General features: G+C 37.7%; 1 protein-coding gene across 28 annotated transcripts in view; it reads left to right on the top strand.

The window, feature by feature from the left end:
• The window catches only part of NRXN1 (neurexin 1), a 1133918-nt gene that overhangs the window by 532451 nt on the left and 578756 nt on the right, over nt 1–22711 (top strand). For all 28 annotated transcript variants that reach the window (XM_045446002.1, XM_045446007.1, XM_045446003.1 and 25 more), the window contains 2 exons: nt 9413–9535; nt 22011–22392. In XM_045446002.1, the coding sequence (XP_045301958.1) occupies nt 9413–9535; nt 22011–22392 (505 nt within the window). The remainder of the gene's footprint in view (nt 1–9412; nt 9536–22010; nt 22393–22711) is intronic.

Here is a 22711-nt window from a genome sequence, read left to right as displayed (position 1 = left end):
ACAAAACTTAATTTTTCACATCGGGGATGGCTTCAGCAGCATGCAGTTTGCATAGTTATCCATGGCCCTAGGCTTAGAAGGACCTGTGCTTGAATTCATGGTCTGCTGTAACTGTCCTAAAATTCTTCATTTTGAACAAGAGCCCCACATTTTCAGTTTGCGCCAGACTTGCAAATTATTATGTTGGTCCTTCTCCTGGTAATGTTAGTATATAGCAATAGAAGAATTTGGAAGTGCAATTTACCTGTGTCTAACATTAATTTTTAATTAAATTCCCTAGCTGATTCACAGTGATAAATAAAAACAAAAGAATTTTGCTCCCAGCCCAATACCTAGGCATGGAGAAAGATAAAATAGAAACATTTAATGAGGAGTTACTCTCCTCCTCCTCCTCCTCCTCCTCCTCCTCCTCCTCCTCCTCCTCTTTAAGCAGAAGTTGGATTATTTTTTAAAGTAATTATTTTAAAATCAGAAACTAAAGGCAAAACCAAACAGCAGGCAGAAGGTGTCATAATTACAACCTGAGAAACACATCCTCTTGTCATTTACAGGTAGGAGGGCTGCTGCCAGGAACCATGACTCAGGCATCAAGCAGTGTAGTGCTAGCCTGTTTCTCCTGCTTTTCTCTCTTCCCATTATTGTCACAGTGACAAGGCTTGTTTCCATCTTTCCACTGGCTCCTGCCTCACACCAGAGGTTACTGTCCTCAAAGTCAACTGGCAAATGAAACTTGTTACTATCCAGAAATGTGGAAATATGTAGACACCTAATTTTATATGCACACACACTTGCAGATATCATGCATTTTAATAAAAGCTGCTGTTCTAAATTTGTACAGCTAGGAAAAGTAACTAAATTTTAGAATTTGGTGGTCTTGGGGTGCCTCGCTGGCTCAGTAGGTAGAGCATGTAACTCTTGATCTTGAGGTTTGTGAATTTGAACCCCCATGTTGGGCGTAGAGTGTACTTAAAAAAAAGAAAAAGAGGCTTTACAATTGGCTTATGCCATTTAAAAGCTTTTTAAATTGCTTTCAGTTTTGTTATGTTGTTGTTTTACTGATAAGAAAACTCAAACCAGGAGCATTAAGAGGAAGACTCAATTAGCATCATTTGTGTTATGCTAGATTTAATGGCAACACTGATTCTAAAACTCAGGTCCACTGACTAATAAGTTCTTAAATATATTTCCATTAGTTCTTTCTTTAATACTCAATGTAAAAGTCTATGAGATAAGGGGACTTAAATTGTCTATTTATTTATGTGTATTTTACACATAAATACAGCATAAACTCCAGCACACAGAGGGCTGCCTCTTTTAATACCTGTTTTTATTGAAACAAAGCCACACCCATTTGTGTACATAGTTTATGGGTGCTTTGACCATACAATGGCAGTGTTGAGTAATTGTAATGACAACCACATCCTGGAAAGCAAATATATTTACTATCTGGCCCATTACAGAAAAAGTGTTTTGACCACCTGATTGATTAGAATGCAAGCATCTTGAGAATCTAAGTTGGGACATACACATGCTGAGATCAGTGTTTTGCACAAAGTAATTTTTAAACTAAAATAATAGGGTGTGAGTGCCACATAATCCAGAATGAATAAGAGTAGTTAAATAGGGTAGACAACAGACACAATATGGACCATTCAGTTTTAAAATTTCATAATTCTAAGATGCTGTGGTGCTATAACTCCTAATTCAATTACTGGGTGCTATAGGTAGTTTAGTGATCTAAAGAATAATTGAACACTTGTGTAAATATAGAACCAATTTATATATGTATGGCAACACTAGATTTTTTTTTTAAATAACAGAGCTATGAAAACTTTAGGATGCACTTTACATAATGCCTTTCTCCAGCTGTAGTTGAAAAGACACAACCTGTTCTCAATAAAATGGAGGTAGTAGGTCGATCATTTCCAAAAGGCAAACAAAGTGGATTCCCACTTGCCTGTCATCTATGTAGATTGCTAGGTTATGGCTTTGCAGAAGCACCCATGAAAATACCCATGCTCAATAAATGGCTTGAGTGAGAAGATTAACTACTCCAATGAAAAGATAAGGTTATAAAATAGAAATTACTTACATTTGATGTTTAAGTCAACAAAAAGGAAATCCAGAGCCAATTGGTTTGAACTCTACTAAAAAATAGTGTAGCTGATACAGATGCTCCACTTATGTAGTTAACATCTTTAAAATGTACAAATAGAGCTAATGACCTAAAGGGTATGTAGGAATCTCAGCTTTGTGGCCCACATGTCTAAGTGTTTTAAAAATCAAAATATAATAGGTATGGGCTTGCTTTTCTCCAGCCACATCCATCTTTTAACTCCGGCGACAGTTGTCATTTTAGTGTACTAAACATCTTTGATCACATTGCTTCATAGATTCCTTAGCTTTGTTTGATTCCTCTCTATTGCTCTTTACTCTTTTCCCCCCACTTTCAAAAACTAGTATAATTAGTTCACAAAACATTTCCACACAAGGCTTTCTTCCAAAAAGGATCTAAAGTTACTATTATATGTATTTTGCTATATATATTTTGGTTCAAAAAATATTCATCACAAATATGAAAATAAATTTAAAATACACTTGCAAACAAACCTGATATTGGTTAGTAGAGGTTCATTTAATCCTGTTGGAGATAGGTAGATAGATAGATTAGAGAGAGAGGTCTAGACAGACTAACCTCCCATGGAACTATCTGTAAAATTAAAGAGTTGGATTAATTATCTGTACATCTCTTAGAAGCTATTCCTTTCTTTATTAAATAAATTCACTTATTGATTTATGTCCCACTACTTTCAAACAGAATTAAAATGATTAAGAAATATTTTTAAATAATTCAGTGTGGAGAAAAGACAATATGAAGAAAGAAAGAAGGAAAGGAAAGAAAATAAAAAACAAGACAAGAAAATGATATAGTTGATCAAATTAAGTGCAAATCCTAAATCTTGGTTTCCTTATGGCTAGAAATAAGGAAAGGCAATCTATTCCATAACTCACATGACCTACAAGGAAATGGCCTACAAAATCGTCAGATGAAGCCTATAAGTTTGTATTTTACAATCAAGGGTGTGTTGAGAACTCATGCAAGAGGACTGATAATGCACATAAACTAACAATGGTACCTTTGGATACCTCTGGTCCTTGATATACATAATAAATAATGTTCTGGAAGAATAGGGCTTTTTTTAAATTCATAAATGATTTATGAATCTTTTCTTTTTAATCAAATCTGATTTTAAAGGAAAGGGTTACTTGCAAATGATTTTTAAAAGCCTTTCTCAAGTTTTCTGATTAAAAAAATAATCCTTTTTCTAAAAGGGAGAAACGAGCCAGCTGGATTCATAGGTGTTTTGGGTGCTGCCTTGGGACCAAGTTAGCCAGCTTCATTTTTTAATTTTTTTTTATTTATTTGAAGAGAGAGAGAGAGCACAAGTGGGTGAGAGGCAGAGAGAAGAAGAAACAGAATTGCAAGCAGGCTCCGTGCCATCAACGCACAGCCCAATGTGGGGCTCGAACTCACAAACCGTGAGATCATGACCTGAGCCGATATCAAGAGTTGGACGCTTAATCGACGGTGCCACCCACGCGGCCCTAGACTGCTTCTTAAACAGGAGGACAGCTACCACTTTACATCATTTCTATATTCTTTATGCAAGATTACAGGTGGCTAAAGAATAATTTCATTGATTTAAAAAAATAATAATAAAACGACTGGCCCAGCTTAGCTCCTGGATTTTCACATTTTACCCTATATTTGTTCTGAATAAGGCAAGCTCAGAGGGAGACTGGGTCAGAGTCTCCAACACTGCCCATCCCTGATCTAATATTTTAAACTGAGGAGAGAATAATTTACCACAGTTAAAAGAAAGAGTTTCTTAAAGATCACTATTTTACAAAATCACCTTCTGATCTGTGATTTTGTTTCCTAAGTGAACTGGTCCATAAAGCAAGGACATATCTTGGTACATGGAACAGTGTATTTCCTGCTCCTGACTGACCATGTACTGATTATTCGGTGCTAAATTTTGAGCAATGCCAAGTTGACAAAAACAGTTCTCTTTAAAATGTGACTACATAAGTTAATAGATCCATTTGCTGGCATACATCAATATTGTCCTACTGGATCCATTTGACTTGAGTAATAGGTCTACAATAACTCTCTGAAGTTCTCTGTTTCCTCTGTCTATGCATATCAACATAAAAATGGTGAAATTAACAAAGATAATAATTAAATCTCATAAATTTAGAGAACTTCACTATAATATTGCACTCTTTCATGTTGCCACAAGGTTAGAAAATAGCGCGGGCCACTTCTCTCCCTTCCAAGAATGACAGAATTTTCAGGTTGGGTTATTGGAGAGCATTTTTGACATGGTCTTACCAAGTATCCTCATTTTACAGATGAAATGTGTGGAACAGGAAAAATAAATGACTTACTTAAGATGACATAATTAGTTGATGACAGCCCTAGGGAAAAAATCCAATTTTCTCCACCATCCCCTGCTGTAGTGAAATTGGAGTTGAAAAGTCATTAGCAAATGTGGTTACTAATCTGGTCAAAAACAGACATCATCCTTTGTTAAATGTATTTCCTAGTGGTTAAATCAAGGCTCTGTAAAAGTAGTAGATTTCAAAGAAGGATTTATTTGACTACTGACTCTACCCCTCACCCCCACACACACCCCTTCCTCTCCTATTCCTCAAGTTGCCCTTATATTCAACCCTTCTTAGGAGTAAAATTATAGACACAAGAACCTCATACATGGGTAGGTTGCGAAAGGACAATCAAGTTGAACCAGACTGAGGAAAACTGAAATGCTTATTGTGTCTACTTCCATTTGTAATTAATAAACTTAAATGTATGCAAATTCATGAATTTTAGCTGCAGAGTCGCCAGAAAATCTGATGAATATCACCAACTAGAAAACGCTTATAGCTTAACTCCTGTTGAAAAGAAGCAGTATTTATTCTTGCCTGACTTTCACCTTAAATGGAGAACCAATTGTAGTCGGGAACTGGATCGTACAGTCAGATCTTGGTGTCCTTTAAGAAGTTCAGTCTAGTTCTGCGTAATATAATGGGAGAATGATTTAAAGAAAGCTCACTAGACTGCCAGTCTAGGGACTTGGACTCTTCATATGAACAGTGGAACATCATCTAATTGCTTCGGATCTCAAATTGTATGTTTGTAGATGGCTCCGTGAGCTTCTCTACCTCCTACGTTCCTTCTAGTTCTATAATTCTTTAATGTAGCTTTATCTTATAGAGCTGACTTTTGATTCAGTCTGGTTAAATACTGGCTGTTGTCATTCAGCCACATTGCACCTCTTATTGTCTGCACATCATTTTGGGGCCTGTGGAAAGGACACTAGAAGGGGCTTGGAAAATCTCAAGATCTCAGTCTTAATTCCAGTCCTTACTGCCTCTGAGACTTATAATCATACACTTGACCTTTTTAAGTCTTCTTTCTTGACTAAAAAATTGGGGGCGGGGGTAACTCTATGGCTTAAATAATAGATTACAGTAAGAATCAAGTGTAAAAATAGAAATAAATTTTAACTCTCTATAAAGCATAAGGAATGATTATAGAAACAATGCTGTGGACTTTCTTTAAAATCTTTAAATTATTGCTTACTAAGTCTGCTTAGAGTCCTATAACAAAATACCATGGACTATGTCACTTAAACAGCAAACATTAATTTCACACAGTTCTAGACTCAGAGAAGTCCAAGATCACTGCATTGGCAGGTTTGGTAGTTGGTGAGAGTTCTCTTACTGGCTTTCAGATGGCCATCCTTCTTTTTGTGTCCTTGCATGATGGAGAGAAAGAACTGTAATGTCTCTTCTTATAAGAGAATCAATCCTATCATTGGGTCTACCCTCATGACCTCATCTAAACCTAATTACCTTGCAGAGGCCCACATCCTAATACCATCACATTAGGGAGTAGGGCTTCAACACATGAACATTCAGTCGATAATACTCACATTCATGCTGGGAGAAAGATGTTACTTCCAATATTTTGATATCCCCCAAAAGAAGAGGAAATATCAAAAGGAATTCTGATCATTCATGGCCTTAGTGACTATAATATTGCCATTAAAATTTTGAGAAGAGGACAAATGACTAAATGACTCTCAAACTCAAAATTACAGCAGTTAAGCCACCTTTCTTTACCAATTCCATATGTTTTAAATGTGAGAATGTGAGATCTCTAAGGCATTATGGAGATCATCTACATCATCTCTTGCCTTTTATAAATAAGGTTGCTGAGACCACCAGAAGCTAAATGTTCTAGCAAATTGCTGATTATGGGTGGACTCAGTCCCAAAATGATGACCCTCCCTCTGTATCATTCCTGTAGTACCTTTTAGAGTTGTGGTGTTCTGTTTAGAGATTTCCTTCCTCCATAACTTATGTAGAGGATGGGTCAGATGTCGTGACATGTAATCATTCTGTAGAGCAAGGTGGAAGCCATGACAAAGAGCAGCTTTCCCGTCTCCATCTATTCATTTAGATGTAGAGACACTGAGAAGTTTCTAGCCAAAGGTATAGCTGGGAGGCAGGCTAATGCAGGGGAAAACATGCAGACTTTGGTCAGTCAGACCTAGGATGGAACACTTTTCTATCACATTTTAGCCCTGTGACCTCGGGGCAAAAAGTTTTTGTTTTCTAGGCCTTCAGTGCCACATCTACAAAAGGATAACAATGTAAAGATGAAATAAGTTAACAGATAAGATGCCTGGAACATAGTAAGCATTTGCCAGCCCCCAACTACTTTCCTTAGTAGCAAATCAAGGACTAGCAACCACAATTCTTAACTTCTTGCCAGTGCACTCTCCATTACACTTCAAGTTGCATAGATAACATTGTTTTGAACTGAGAATATTAAGTGCATTTTTTAAAACCTTGTCTTCCAAAATCAATCTCTCCACATTTTTAATAATGCAAGAAAGGAGCTTGAAGTTGGCCCACAGAGATTTTTATGAACCAAAGGGTTATTTTTAATTGGATTTTGTGCCTGTTGTTATGGAAATAGTTGTTTCATAGATTAAGCATTATGACTTAAGAGGAAGATCAAGCCCAGAATGGGGTATAATGATGATATCACCCTTAAGCTTCTTTTTCTTGACAAAACACTTTTAAAAATAAGAGAATGGGAGTGAAGCTGCTTCAAAAGGACACATTTCTAAGGCAAAAAAAAAAGTCTTCCCTATAAAAATAACTTTAACATGATATATTCTCTTTTCAAAGATCAAAACTAAGAATGACCCTTGCTGCCGGTAGGATACTAAGATTCTGCAGAGTTATTAAGCGCTTCTTTCTTCACAGTTGAAACTAGAAAGAGTTCCTTTGATCGTGGAACTTGCTTTCAACATTGGCCTCAAAGCTTTTTTTTTTTTTTTTTTTTTTTTGCAGTTGCTGAACTAACAGGCTTCCTCTAGTTATTTAGTGATCAATCTTTCAGAACTATTCTGTCCAGACTAGTTTTTATTCATGTATCTGGATTGGATGTGTAATTTAAAGAAAATGTGTAATTTTCTTCTCTAAAGAAACAGAAAAAGATTCTTTGTAACCTTCATGATGGTTTCCTTTACAGACATGAAGCAGTCCTTACTGCAAAGTTTAGCTTATCTCCCTGGTTCACTTTAAGCCCCAGAGAATACTCAACCACGGAAGGCAGAATTTACATCAGTAACATCCTAAGAGAGAAATCAGGGCTGGATGGATAGCCAGCAGTGCCAGAAGCAAACAACAATCTCTTGTTGGATAGACTACTGAAGTTCTTCACTTGGTTTTCTTACTATCTCTCTCTCTCCCTCTCTCTTTGTTTTTTTTTTTTTTTTTTTTTTTTTCAACGTTTATTTATTTTTGGGACAGAGAGAGACAGAGCATGAACGGGGGAGGGGCAGAGAGAGAGGGAGACACAGAATCGGAAACAGGCTCCAGGCTCTGAGCCATCAGCCCAGAGCCTGACGCGGGGCTCGAACTCACAGACCGCAAGATCGTGACCTGGCTGAAGTCGGACGCTTAACCGACTGCGCCACCCAGGCGCCCCATCTCTCTTTGTTTCTTCCTCCTTCTCCTTGACTTTTCTGTGTTCTCCTAAGATCCTTGGACATTGATTGGTTTTGCTAGTAGAATTTGGTTGAAGAAATTGTGAAGCCAATCCTGATCCTGAATCAGTTGATGAAATTCAATGGTGTCACTTTTTTCATTACTTTAACTTACCAACAAATTTCAGTCCTTGCAAAACACACAGGGGAAAAATCCATCACCAAATAATGCATCTTTAAAAACTTTTCATGATTTTTTCTTAGTGAACCATAGTATCAGATTAGTAGGAATGTTTTATTTTAAGTTAAAAATTTTTTCAAGTTATATTAAAGGTTTGTGGTTTTTTTTTTCCTTTCTTTGTTTCTAAGTGGCAAAAGGATGTTTGTCTAAGTTTCTCATTTCACTGATTTCCATAAAACAACTTTATGAAATAGTATGTCTGTTCTAAGCCTCTATAAATTAATTTGCATAGATTTAGTAGATTCACTGGCAGTTACTCTCCCAGGTGGTTAATTTTCTTTTGCTCCTCAGCTGGGAATCCTTTCCCTCTAGTGCTGTTTAGTCTCACTTTATTTTCCTTCTGACTCATCACTTGGACCTTTATTGGCTGTGACTTCTTTTTTTTCTTCATTTCCTAAGAGTCAATACTCCTATCTAAACCCATTTTCTGTGCCTTCACTGGACTTAGTTTTTAGACACAACATTCCATAAATTTAAGAACTTGGTGAATATTGGAGGTACATGATGTAAGAGTGAAGAGCAGCTGTTACACAATATAGTGCCCAGAGCAGTCTCCTCACCAGAATCTAATCAGCCAGTTGCTCTAGCCTGAAGATGCTTAGCTAATTACTTAAGGTCTGCTCTCTCCCCGAAGTCAGAGGTTACAAGACTGCTATCTACTTCATTAGCGAAAAAGTGTTAACTATAAAGACCAGAGAATTCCTTAGGAAAAACAAAAACAACAACAGCAAAAAGTGTGTGTAAATTTGGGAGGCTTCCTGATGCTATATTGACTGTGCCTATTTATGACAACAAGGTTCATTCACTTGTCTTTGATCAATGCATAATGTTAAAGATTCTTCTTAAATTGTCACACCTGAATGTCTGTTAACTTGTCATTTTCCTTGCTTGCTCTGACTCTAATGGGTTTGAAAATTGATCCAGCCAGTCTCTTCTCTCCTTTCTCTCTCTCACCTCTTTCTCTCATTTCCTTCTCTCTTGTCTCTCCTCCCTCTCCCGTGCCTTCCCCCTTACTTTGTCTCTTTCTCTCACTCTCTGTGAGGTTCATTTGCTTGACTGATTCTGAGTGTCCATAATGACTGTTTGGCATATCCTACAGGCAAAGGTCCCGAGACCCTTTTTGCCGGCTATAACCTCAATGATAACGAATGGCACACAGTGCGTGTGGTCCGTCGAGGAAAAAGTTTAAAGTTAACCGTGGATGACCAACAGGCCATGACAGGTAAATCCCCCTGTTGTTGTTGCCTTTGCTTTTGCTGAAGCTTTAGACTTTCCCATATCTTGCAGGTGACTATAAAACCAACTACACAACTTGAAGCTGATACACACAGTTCATTTTTTATTCCAATTTCTCCAGCAATGATTCCATTAAATAAGGAGCATGTTAAATGTTTTTTTTTCTCTCAAACAAGCACTACTTTTGTGTCATGTTCTTTCCTATTTAATAATTCAAGAAGACATTATATAGTTCAGTGTTGTGGGTCATAAATATCTTAGGGTCTCATAAAATATTGAAATCATTGTTTACATGCCAATTTCTGTTCAATTTCTTTGTTATATATTTTGGCAATGAACAGCAGCAAGTTCTACATTTCACTGTCTGGGTAAATTGATAGATATGCTGGCATTCTGTCAGCCGAACCGCTTTTTCATTATAAGCTATAATAGATCATTTCTGGCCATTTACCTCAGTTGGTTAAACTCTAATATTAAGGATGTCAGGTTCAATCCCTGATATGTAGATTCTTAACTGAGGTGAGCCATATAAAAGTCCACCCCAGAGATATAGGGAAACCGAATGAAAGAGGAATCGGTGTTGTGCCTTTATTCTCTCGGCTGAAAATAACTCCAAACACATGACCTACTGGGATGTTAACTCTTTTTCCTTTTTAGAGAACATCTCTAAAATTATTATTTTAGTACATAGCACAAGATAGTTCTTGTGCAGCAGAGAAGTGTGTCCTACATTCAGTCCTAAGGGGTTTCCATTATCAGAGATCAGTTGATTCTATCAATGTGGAAATAGCATGTGTGGGATTTTAACTTTTGAGAGAATCATTTCTGAGTTCAAATGAAGAAAACTGCAGACTTAGGGATCTCTTTACTATCTTATAATTCAATAGCCTTTTATGGCTCTCCAAAACTCTTTTCTATATGTAGGGACAACTTTTTTTAGAATCACCTGAACAGCTTTAAAAGGACCAATTCCTGGCCTGACAACACAGAGAATCAAGGAAGAGTACAGTAATTTTTTTTTCCTTTTGTTTTTATTTTGTTGTTGTTTCCGGTTTGGGCTTTTTTTTCATATTTAAAATCTCTTGAGAGGGGACTCTTATGCAACTGGGTCATGGATTAGCAATTGGAAAGCAAATGTTATATTATTTTATTCTCTGAGAAAGAAAATCAACCAGAGAGTGGTTAGCCTAAGTCTTTATTCAAAATTGCCAGACAGGAGAAGGTTCTAAAGGAACTGTGTGAACCCGGTGAAGGAAGGCAGAATTTTTGCAGGGCTTTGACAAGAGTGTCAACCCAAGTTCAACTAGTTTTGGTCAAGGACGGGTCTTAGAGGAATGAATTGTTTTTGTAGCATCCATTGTCTGGATGATTTGGATTTTATTAAAAGGAGTAGAAATGAGGAGTTTGTGTCTAAGGTCATATGCAAAAGGTTGTGAATAAATAGCTGCCAGGGACAGGATATGTGAAAAACACAGGGGAACATTCTTTTGTCCCTAAGTATGTCTCAAATCTCACACAACCCAGTGAAGCAGATAGGGCATATGCATTTTCATTTTAAAGAGGAGGAAACTGGGGTGCCTGGGTGGCTCAGTCGGTTAAGCATCTGACTTAAGCTCAGGTCATGATCTTGTGGTTCGTGAGTTTGAGCCCCACATTGGGTTCTGTGCTGACAGCTTAGATCCTAGAGGCTGCTTCAGATTCTGTGTCTCCCTCACTCTCTGCCCCTCCCCTGCATGTGCCCTCTCTCTCTCTCTCTCTCTCTCTCTCTCTCTCTCTCAAAAATAAATATTAAACAAAATTTAATAAAAAAATAAAGATGAGGAAACTGAGTTTCAAAGGGGTTAAGTGACTTATGTTTCTTTGAAATGCCACTGTTACCAGAACTTAGAAGAAGACCTAGGTTTGATTTTATTGCTATTATTGATAATTTGTTTTTTTGACTCGTGGTCAAAACCTCTACAACACATACTTTCCACACACATCATGTCACACACATCTTAATAGATACATACACATCTATATCTAAATAGATATACATACAAGAACTCACACAAGAACTGACAATTGGTGCAGTAGATGAGGTACTGAATGTTTGATGTAAGCAATTTATATTCTTGGAGTTCAGAAGAGAGGTTGAGGACCTTGGTTTCAAAGATAGCTTAAAGCAATATATGACATTTGAACTAGGCTTTAAAGAGAGAGTAACACAGATGATAAAAGTATGTGAGGGAACATTTCATACTGGGGAGAAGGGCTTCAATGGTGCTACACGGACTAATGTTGAGGAGACAGTTTTGTTTGGTTTCATGCATCTATATGGTAGTTGACAGGGCTAAAATGGCCTTTTGCAGCAAATAGGTCAGTGTGCTCAAGGCGTTCATTTTTCGTGGACCTTCAGGTGATTGGAAATCCTGAGAGTATGCTGAGAGAATATGTTTTGAGCAAAATGAATCCTGTGTCAGTGTAGTATATGCTTTAGGATGTAAAGTCATAAGTCCTGAACTACAGTGGATGAAGAAGGGATAGAAACAAAAGTATGGTGCAACATATTTTGCTAAATTTTATTTACACATAGTTTCCAGTTTACAAAAAAACACTCAAAAATAAAAACAGTACAAAGAACAGTGATCTATCTTTACTCTTGTGAATGTTGTATCCCATTTGCTTTGACATTTTCACTTTTTTTATTCATAACCAGTTGAGGAAAAATTAAATACAAAATGGCCCTTTACCCGTAACTATTAAAGTGTGCATTTTCTACAAATAATGATATATATATACCCTTACATAACAAAGAGTTACCAACTTCAGTAAGTGTTGCTCGGATGCAATATCTTTTATCTGTTCTGTTCTCCATATTACAATTTAGTGAGTTGACCTAGTGTTGTCTTTTATAGCGTTTCCCCTCTACACAGTGTGCAGCCTGGGCTCGGACACCGCATATAGCTTTCGGGTCTCTTTAACCTGCTTTCATCTGAAACATTTCCAGCAACTTTTTTCTTTTTTTTTGTCTTTTCGTGACATTGACATTTTTGAAATATATAACCCTCCCACCTTTTATCACTGTAAAGTCACTCATTTTGTGTTTGATGTTTTCTCACGATTGAATTCAGGTTTTGCATTTTTGGGTTGAATTCTGCATTGGTGATATTGTGGCCTCCTTCTAGTATCCTGTCTGAAGGCATGAAACGTCCGTGTCCTTTACCGGTGATTTAATTTAACCACTTGGTCAACACGTTGTCCATTTTCTCCACTACATGAACAGTATGTTTTCTCCCTCTCCACTAATAAACTGTGGAGAGACATTAAGACCATAAAAAATATTCTGTGTCTCTTCAAAATTTCACCCTACATTTAGCATCCATTGAAGATTTTCTCCTGATTCAGTCTTTAGTGCAGTAGTTACGAAATGATTTTCTAATTCCAGCACTTCCCATCCTTTCTTCTTTCCTTCCTTCCTTTATTTCTTCCTTATTGGTATGGACACCCAAGTTTCTATGTTTCTCAAATAGTTTATAATTACTTTACTTGATTATTTTGGTGCTCAGATGGTCCCAGTTTGAGTCCATGGGCCAGTGTGAGTCCCATGAAGTTGGTCTTTGTTATATTGTGACATGCCCCACCCCAACATTTTCAGGTTTGTGTTTTGTTTTGTTTTGTTTTGTTTTGCTTTTTTAGCATTTTCTTACTTACTTTATGTCATAACAGGATATTCCAGGCACAGCTTGTACCTACCATGCCCCAGCTCTGGAATCAGCCATTTTGTCTTCATTTAGTCAAGATTGATATTAGAGACCAAAATATGGGTGGTTGATGTTGAGATACTCTCAATGCTATTGGACTATCTTTGTTTCCTGCCCTTTTCAGTAGGCAAAGATAGGAAAATATATTCAAGGATATACACATAAACCTGAATGAATGTGTAAATATACACATGGAACTAAAGAATGTTCCCTTGTGGTTTTCACATGTCCTTGTCCCCGGGTAGCTGTTTACTCACAACCTCTGACACATGACCTTAGACACAAACTCCTCATTTTTACTCTTTCTGATAAAACCTAAATCATCAAAACAGTGGTTCTAGTTTACAAAAATGCATGTGCACATAATCATGCATATACATATATTTTAGAAAAGATGAGTTCACAGTGGTACCTCCATATCTACGTCCTTGTTTTTTGACTTCCCCCATTCTGTGTTTCCATGTTCTTTCTTCCTTGGTGGGATCCTTGCCCTCAGTGATGTCAGTTACTCATTTCTTCAACCCAATAATGAACCTAGAATAGTGTGTGGATTACTTGAAGTTGCCTATACCACTACAATTAATAAACCAACTAAAACAAAATTCAGGATTAGTTTGTGATTCTTCTCATTCCTCACTGCCTAAGACTTAGCAGGTAAAATTAAATGCTGAGTTTACAAGTAACTTTGGTTATAACTTGGCTTATTTCCTTCCTTCCTTCTTTCCCTGCCTCCCTTTTTTTCCTTTTCTTCCTAATTTCCTTCCTTGAGTGTAGTTATAGTCTCCATTTGAAATATAATTAGTTTTATGTATTTCAATTTAGCTTTTCCTTCCCATTCCTACTTAATTACATAAGTATGTTGTAAGTATGTACAACATTAACATGATTTTAAAAATCAATGCAACACATTTTGTATTAAGAAGTGATGAATATGGGGCACCTGCGTGGCGCAGTCGGTTAAGCGTCCGACTTCAGCCAGGTCACGATCTCGCGGTGCGTGAATTCGAGCTCCGCGTCGGGCTCTGGGCTGATGGCTCAGAGCCTGGAGCCTGTTTCCGATTCTGTGTCTCCCTCTCTCTCTGCCCCTCCCCCGTTCATGCTCTGTCTCTCACTGTCCCAAAAATAAATAAATGTTGGAAAAAAAAAAAAAAAAAAAGAAGTGATGAATAGGGGCACCTGGGTGGCTCAGTTGGTTAAGCACCCAACTTCGGCTCAGGTCATGATCTCACAGTTTGGTTTGTGTGTTCCTGTCCCATATGAGGCTTGCTGCTGTCAGTGGGGAGCCTCCTTCAGATCCTCTGTCCCCTCTTTCTCTGTCCCTCCCCCACTAGTGAGTGTTTTCTCTCTTATCTCTCTCAAAAATAAATATTAAAAAAAGTAACAAATAGGGTGTGAATATGATCAGTGTAACAAAGAAAATTCCAGAAATGGCCCCTAAATGAATTGCCATCTGATTTTCATAGAAAATTCAAGATACCTATTTTCAATTACATAGATTCCAACCAAACTTCTAAGTTAATGAATTGCCTTCTTCAACTTGCAGTAAATACATTCCTTTGTTTACTTAAATGGCCAGGCATTTATCTACCACCAGCAATCATAATATTAGGAAACAGAATAAACAGATATTTACATGGATGTGGGATGTAGCTTATAGATGTAGGAACAAGTGAGTGACCTATTCTGTGGGGGACTCCCAAGAGAATCGACTCTGTTGAGGAATCATTTTTAAGCTACTGTTGCAGGTACCCACTTCTGCTCCTGGGCATGGACTAGCTCTTCAAGGCAAAGTTACTCATATTTCCTTGCCTGGTTCATATTGGGATTCTGGCATCCAAGACTTCATTAGGAATTCATAGGTCATTGGTAAGGTTTGGCTTATGATCTGAAAGAAAAGGAATCCCTTTTAGAATCCCCAACTTTGGAGGACAAATATATCCTAAGACATTTGTTTAACATGTTTTTGTTCAGCATATATTATTAAAATTATAATATGAATCTTGATCCACCAACTCAGGTATGTAAGAAATGGGACATTTCTTAATTGTCTTTATATCAATTTAAATCAGCACAATTTAAATCAACAAGGCCTTAGGCCTCTCTTCTGGATTTACAGGATATTTAATCATAGTCTGTTTTGCCCCCACTCCCTATTCCCAAACTTGGATCCTATGAGTCTCCTTTTGTCTCCCCTCTGCACTTGTTCCCACCAAAAACACTTTTTTTTTTTTTAATTTTTTTTTCACCGTTTATTTATTTTTGGGACAGAGAGAGACAGAGCATGAACGGGGGAGGGGCAGAGAGAGGGAGACACAGAATCGGAAACAGGCTCCAGGCTCTGAGCCATCAGCCCAGAGCCCGACGCGGGGCTCAAACTCACAGACCGCGAGATTGTGACCTGGCTGAAGTCAGATGCTTAACCGACTGCGCCACCCAGGCGCCCCTGTCCTTTGTCCTTTTAATTGCAAGAACCCTGTTGCTCCTGTCCTAAGTGGGTGAATGGATCTTTGCTAATTCCTGCAAGGAGCTGTGGGCTGCAGTCCAGTCTCCCTATGTTTACCAATCCTCTCTGAAACTTTGACCCTGAGCTGAGAGCAGGATGATGGAATGAGTTGTACTTCTAAATCCCACCAATATTCTCCTATCTCCAGTCAGTGGTAATCCCATCATCTTTATCAGCCCTCAAATACACTCTGTTCTCTCCTTTTCTTTTTCTTTCTTTCTTTCTTTCTTTCTTGCTTTCTTGCTTTCTTGCTTTCTCTTTCTCTCCCTCTTTCTCTCTTTCTCTTTTCCTTCCTTCCTCTTTCTTTCTTTCTTTCTCCCTCCCCCTTTCTGGATAAACCTTGCAAATCAGGCTTTCTCAAAAGATTGAGGAAGGCATTGTTTTCCAGCAGCATCCACTCTGCCAAGAAAAACCCTTTGAGACAAAATACTTGGCTAGCATTTTAGAATTGAAGGAAGAACACAATATAAACTAGTATTTCAGTAAAGTAGCTTGCCATTTACTCTTTCTTAAAATTGCCCAAAGTCTTAGAGCAGAAATTTGATTTTATCCTCCGCTCTGTAGGAGTAAATTTTTTTTTTTCAGTAGTGAAATCCAACATGCTCTTTCCAGAGCTTAAAGATGAATAGGAATATAAACCAAGTAAATATTGATGATTCACCCAAATTATTCATCCTGCACCCCAGTACTCTACCTCAACTTTTTCCTTCCCTCAGCTCTCAGCATCTTGCTGCTCAGAGCTAAAGGCAGTTTTATTTTCACATTAATTTACCTTTACTGAGTGAATTTTCATCAAGGTGATTTATTTTTGGGGGATTAGGTTTTGTGAAAGATCTCATGAAAGCCAAAAATTTGTAAGAATAAAAAAGCCTTGACTTCCATAGCATGAGAAGTTTCCAAAATGGGCAGTGGAAACTTGCCACTGAGGCTTATGTTTAGAAATGGGATTTTTTTTTCAAACACTCTAGTGTTGAAGCCCACTTGAAGCCCACCATGAATCAGGAAAGCAATTGTTTTGTTTTGTTATTAAATTTTACAGCAAGTGAGAAATCACAGAAGAGGAAAAAAAGAGTAAGGAAAAGCATTAGGCACTCTTCATGCATTTCTTCTTACGTTTTGACCTCATCTTTAAATTACAGTTAAATGTACTGTTAAGTAGGTGTTGAAGACACGACAGTACATGCTCAGGCCAGTCTTGGGAATGCCTGCACTTTACCTAGGGTGATGAGGACAACAGTTGCCTGCAAAGAAGCTTAAAAAGGAAGAGATTCCCTAGGAACTTGGAGGTGAAATTCTACAAGCTATATAAGAGCCCTAAGCAGGGAGTCTTGGGTTTCAGCTCCTCACTTGGTCAGTCTCAAGACTCTGGAACTATGTGTTTTGTGTGTGTGTGTGTGTGTGTGTGTGTGTGTGTGTGTGTGTGTTAGTGTGTCTTTCATTAAACAGTATTTACCATATGTAAGCAAACCAGCTAGCTGGGCATCATCATTCTATAATGGAGCTAACCTGAGTTCGCTTCTTGGTGACTTACAGATAGAGTCTACACCAGGTGCAGTTTGTCACACAAAAGAAACTTTGTTTGCAGCAAACATGGAGATCACAGGGAATAACTTCCAAAACTGAGACTCCCTTAACAGAGTGAAAGGTATTCCTTTCCTTTTAGGGTTAGGATAAATATTCGGAAAGGAGAGCTTTGGCATGGCAGGTAAAGGCTTGCTCAGGCATACTTAGAAAGCACGCCTATACGTGCCTCGTAAGTTATGGTAATGAAGCTTGTGCTTCCCCTTGGATGGAGACTATAACATTATAATGAAGCTGAGGTAACTGTTAGACAAGGGGAACGGAATATGGGCTTGTTCCAAGATCAGTATAAACTGGTTGAAGTCTTGGGCTTTTATCTCTGGTAAGGAATGCAGGATCTTTGAAATAGCACTGGGAGTTTTTGCCACTGATTTTTTTGTCTCAGATATGTTTAGGCCACTTCCAGGCCTGGTAGAAACTGTTAATTTTTGCATTCCATTTGTTCCCTTGAAATCCTTAACTCCTGAGGTTTCTGCATTTCTTTGTAATTCTGGCATCGCCCTGGAAGTTCTGCCAGAAGTGTGTTTGGGAAAGTAGAATTGGTAAGGCATAGGCCATGGAAAACAGCTGGCTGGGGTGGGGGGTTGCTAAAATGACTTCTCTTGTGTCATGAAAGCTATGTCTCATTTTTCTTTTTCTGGGGATCCCCTAACTCTTTCTGCTTACAATTTCCCTCCTCTCTATCATCTAGACATTATTGGTAAGTCCTGCAAATTACATCTGCAAAATTACCTCATTTCATACATCTTTTTTTTTTTTTCCCATTTTTGCTATAACCACCCTACTTCAAATGGTCTCCAGTTTACTATACCTACATCAGAGAGATTGAACACACACGTTCAGGCACTGACTCACGGCATCTGCCTGCCCATAACCCTTCAATGCCTACAGAATATAATCAGGAGGCATTGTGTGTTGTATCTGGCCTGTGACTCCCTTCCCGTCTCAGGTGAGCCCCTCATCTCACGTACTCCTGATTCCCCAGCCACAATGGCTTGCTCTTTTTCACCTGAACGCCTGTTTCCCTTCCTGGAATCCAACTCCCCATTCTGCTTCTCCAGTTCTTAGCAGGGCTCTCTCAATCTCTCTCTCTCTCTCTCTCTCTCTCTCTCTCTCTCTTCTTAATGTTTTTAAATGTTTATTTATTTTTGAGAGAACCAGAGCATAAGCAGGGGAAAGGCAGAGAGAGAGAGAGAGAGAGAGAGAGAGAGACAGAATCCAAAACAGGCTCCAGACTCTGAGCTGTTAGCACAGAGCCTGATGAGGGGCTCCATCCCATGAACCGTGAGATCCTGACCTGAGCCAAAGTCGGACATTTAACTGACTGAGCCACCCAGGCATCCCTTCTTTAACCTTTCAAATTTAACTTAAATATCAGCTCAGGCCCCCCATCCCATACTTAACAACTCAGTATCCTGTTTATGAAATTCATAGAAGTTTTTTGTTGTTATTTTGTCATCATATATTTCATTATTTCCTTACCTCTTTTTGTCTGCCTTTCCCCAATAACCATGAGTTTTGTGAAATGATACTGCTTCTTTTTTACCTAATACAGGACCTGACATATATAGCACACACTCCAGAACTTTAAGTGAACTAACAAGCTGATATGGGGCTGGGTGTTATTTTGTTCTGTAGCAGAAATTTAACTCTTGACTCTGAACAAGAAAGTTAACTTGACTCCGAGCAAGATTAAACATAAACTAGCTGATATTGTTATGTGTTTGTATATAAAGATTGGATGTGCATCATAAGATACCTGTGCAAACACACTATCCAGGAGGTTGTCTCTCGTTGGAGATTATTGCCAATCCGGTGTATCCATATCCTTTGATCAGAGGCATTTTGCTAATTCCAGACTTGCTTTTCACTCAGTCTCTGGAAAAGATGCTATATTTTTAAATGCTTGGAACCTTAAAAAAACATCTTTCTCCTTCAATGTCCTTTATTTTTTCATAATCAATATATATGTATAATAGTAGAGATGGCTACATTACTGCCAGAGGATTAAACTCTGGAATAAATTCTGAGGGAAAAAAAAGAATGTTTAGAAGGCAGCAGTTAATGTCTTCTAAGGCAGTGGATAATGGCTTTTAGGTGCTAATTCTCCCCCGCCAGCAAGCATATCTGCCATTACTGTCAATGCGATTTATGTGTGCTTATTAAAGAAAGAATAGACTCTTGAACATGGGCCATAATGATTTTTCTTGTAACTGGGCCACAGTTGCTCCCAAACTGTTTTACTACCTTTTTATTATTTATGCTCTGCATACATATTCTAACCCTTTGAGAAAAGAAAACAGACATTACTTGTTATTTTTATCACTGAACTTCTCAGTCCTTTGAAACAAAATGTGCTTCCCTATTTCAGAGCTATCAAGAACATGACAGTTTGGGATAATATTTAGTTGTAAGGATTTGTATTTTTTAGGGGGGGGGAGCAGGTTATTTCCTTACTACCTGTTGGTTCATTAATGGAACTTTGAAGAAGAAACATGACAGTTTCAGGGTTGAGGTGGGTTCATTGAGCTAGGACTCCCATTTTAATATAATGAAAAAGATTAAAAAATCAACACAAGGAAGTATGAAAACCCAAGTGATTTTTTTTTAGCTTTTTATAGTCTTCCTTTGTATAGCTTATTAATTCAATGTTTCTGGTGTGATATTTGAAAATTATTTAAGACTCATTTTATTTGCTACCAAGTAAGTAGTTCCCCAAGGAATAGCATTGAGGTCATTGAACAAAACACTAAAGAAGGAGAGAGAAATGATGTCATACTAGAAACCAGTAGTGCTAAGGATTTAATGGTATTTTTGCATCCAAAAGATGAGCAGTAGGCATAGTGGGGAGGAGGAAGGAAACGAGATGTTTACAGTGGTATATTTTATATTTAAAAAAAGTTTGTAGAGATAGAATCAGGAAAAAAAAAAAGTCCAAAAAGAGAGCATGTCAAGGGTATGGCAAGAATGCTGTTACCAGGATCAAGAACTAGTAAAGAGGTGTAGAAATTAAGCAGAATTAAGTACAGCTCACAGGAGAATTTTTTACACCAATGAGTTTATAAGCATCAAAATCAATTATGTATGTAGAAGTTTTTCTTGCACAAGAAAAAAATATGCCTTTTATATTTCACTTACTGGCATTTCCTCAAAATGCCAGCCAATATTTTACTGTCTTGATTGAAGATATGAAAATCTGTCAAGTTGGTTGAAGGAGGGCCACATAGATGGTTGTTCAATCTTCATTACACCCGGGAAGAAGGTTCAGTGCATTTTCTCAGGGGCTGATCCTGGGATTAGCTCTAATTAATATTTTCATTAATATCATGGATGACAGGATATGGTAAGCTCGATAAAATTTCCAATTATGCCAAATTGAGTAGTGAATCTAGCACCTGGAAGAACTTGATTGCAATTTGAATGACCTTTTCGAGTTTTAGAAGAAAGCAAATGACAATGTAATTGGACAAGAGCAAGATGCTAGGAGAGAATTACTAGCAATGCTAAGAGTACTTTATGTTGTACACTGGAAAACAAGTTCACATCTTTATTTATCTTCCCTTCAGTGGTATGTAGGTAGGTACAGTTATCACTCTAGAGGTAAAGAGGGGATTGGGTTGGGTTTTCATGGGATTGACAGAAGAATTTAGTGGAATGGAGAAGCATGGAGACTGAACTGAAAAGTCAATCAATAAATAAATCTGCAACCAAATCTGACTCTAGGGTGTTTAAAAAAGATTGTACTTCAGGGCTGATTTTAACTCATAGTCTCAAAATTGGGCATGCCTTGATTTGGTAGAGTGTGCCCAGTTTAGGTATCCAAAACATAAGTGCAAGGAAAATGGCGTGGGTCCAGAAGAGATCAACAGAAACTCTAGAGTGGCCAGGAGGCTAGTTCTAGTGAAGACTGTGGGAATTGTTCAGCACAGAAAAGAGGAGGTGAAAAGTGCATATTTAATTTTGAACACATTTTTATGGTTCCTTGTTGAAAGAATAGTCAGCAGCCCTTCATTTTTTCTATTGGGTATAGGAAAATATAGAGTCATTTTTTTTTTTTTCCTTTAAGAGCATTTCTTTAAGAAAAACATGTAACCATGCTGGGATGTATCAATGTTGGATGGACCAATTTAGGACAGTCATTGCCCTTAATTCTTCCCTCTCCTTTCCTTCCATCTATCTTTTCTTCCTTCCTTCCTTCCTTCCTTCCTTCCTTCCTTCCTTCCTTCTTCCTTTCTTCTTTCTTCCCTTTTTCCTCCCTCCCTTCCTTTCTTCAGTCCTTCCTTCCTTTGTCTTTTCCTTTCTCTCTCCTGCCCTCTTTCCCGTTCTTTCTTTATTTCTTGCTTCCTTTATTTCTTTCCTCTACTTTAAAAAAATTCTGTAATTTTGCCTAATGAAGGTGATTTTTGTTAAGGCTACGATTTGGACAAAGATTAAAACCTGACCTAAGAAAGTTTTATTAAGTATCCAGCCTTACCCTTTAATATCGTTGCTATGTTTTTACCATATGTAACTGACTGTCAAAAGGTATTTGGATCCTTGTATTTTAAAATGTGATATCGCCATGGAAGTCTAAAGTTGGGAGTTTCTTTCAGATACAGAAAAATAATAATACATTATTATTATTGACCTTTCAGGTCAAATGGCAGGCGATCACACGAGGCTGGAGTTTCATAACATAGAGACTGGCATCATCACGGAACGTCGGTATCTGTCTTCTGTCCCCTCCAACTTCATTGGACACCTGCAAAGCCTGACATTTAATGGAATGGCATACATTGACTTGTGTAAAAATGGTGACATAGATTACTGTGAGCTCAATGCCAGATTTGGCTTCAGGAACATCATAGCAGACCCTGTCACCTTCAAGACCAAATCAAGTTATGTTGCCTTAGCTACATTGCAAGCCTACACTTCTATGCATCTTTTTTTCCAGTTCAAGACAACATCCCTAGATGGACTAATACTATATAATAGTGGGGATGGAAATGACTTTATTGTGGTCGAATTAGTTAAAGGGTGAGTATATGTGAGTTCAATGACAAATAATAAAAATTTGCAAAATTGACCTTGATAACCAAAAATATACATTAAACAGATATGTTCGTTTCTAAGGTAGCGGGCAAGACTGTGGAAGAATGGCTTAAATATATTTGTTCAAATCACTTCTTGGATATCTTGTAAAGTTAATAGGAAATCAGTAAGTCTTCTATACCTACACTTTCATACATGAGGTACAAATAACATTGAGTTCTAATTATGATAGGCATTCCATGAATCTTATGCTTCAAATGTGGGTTTCCTTACTATGCACACTGTAATTCTACAAAAGCATTTC

This window comes from Leopardus geoffroyi, chromosome A3, assembly GCF_018350155.1.
Source record: "Leopardus geoffroyi isolate Oge1 chromosome A3, O.geoffroyi_Oge1_pat1.0, whole genome shotgun sequence".
NCBI lineage: Eukaryota > Metazoa > Chordata > Mammalia > Carnivora > Felidae > Leopardus > Leopardus geoffroyi.
The sequence above is the reverse complement of the archived record's forward strand: the minus strand, read 5'-3'. Positions and strand labels throughout refer to the sequence as shown.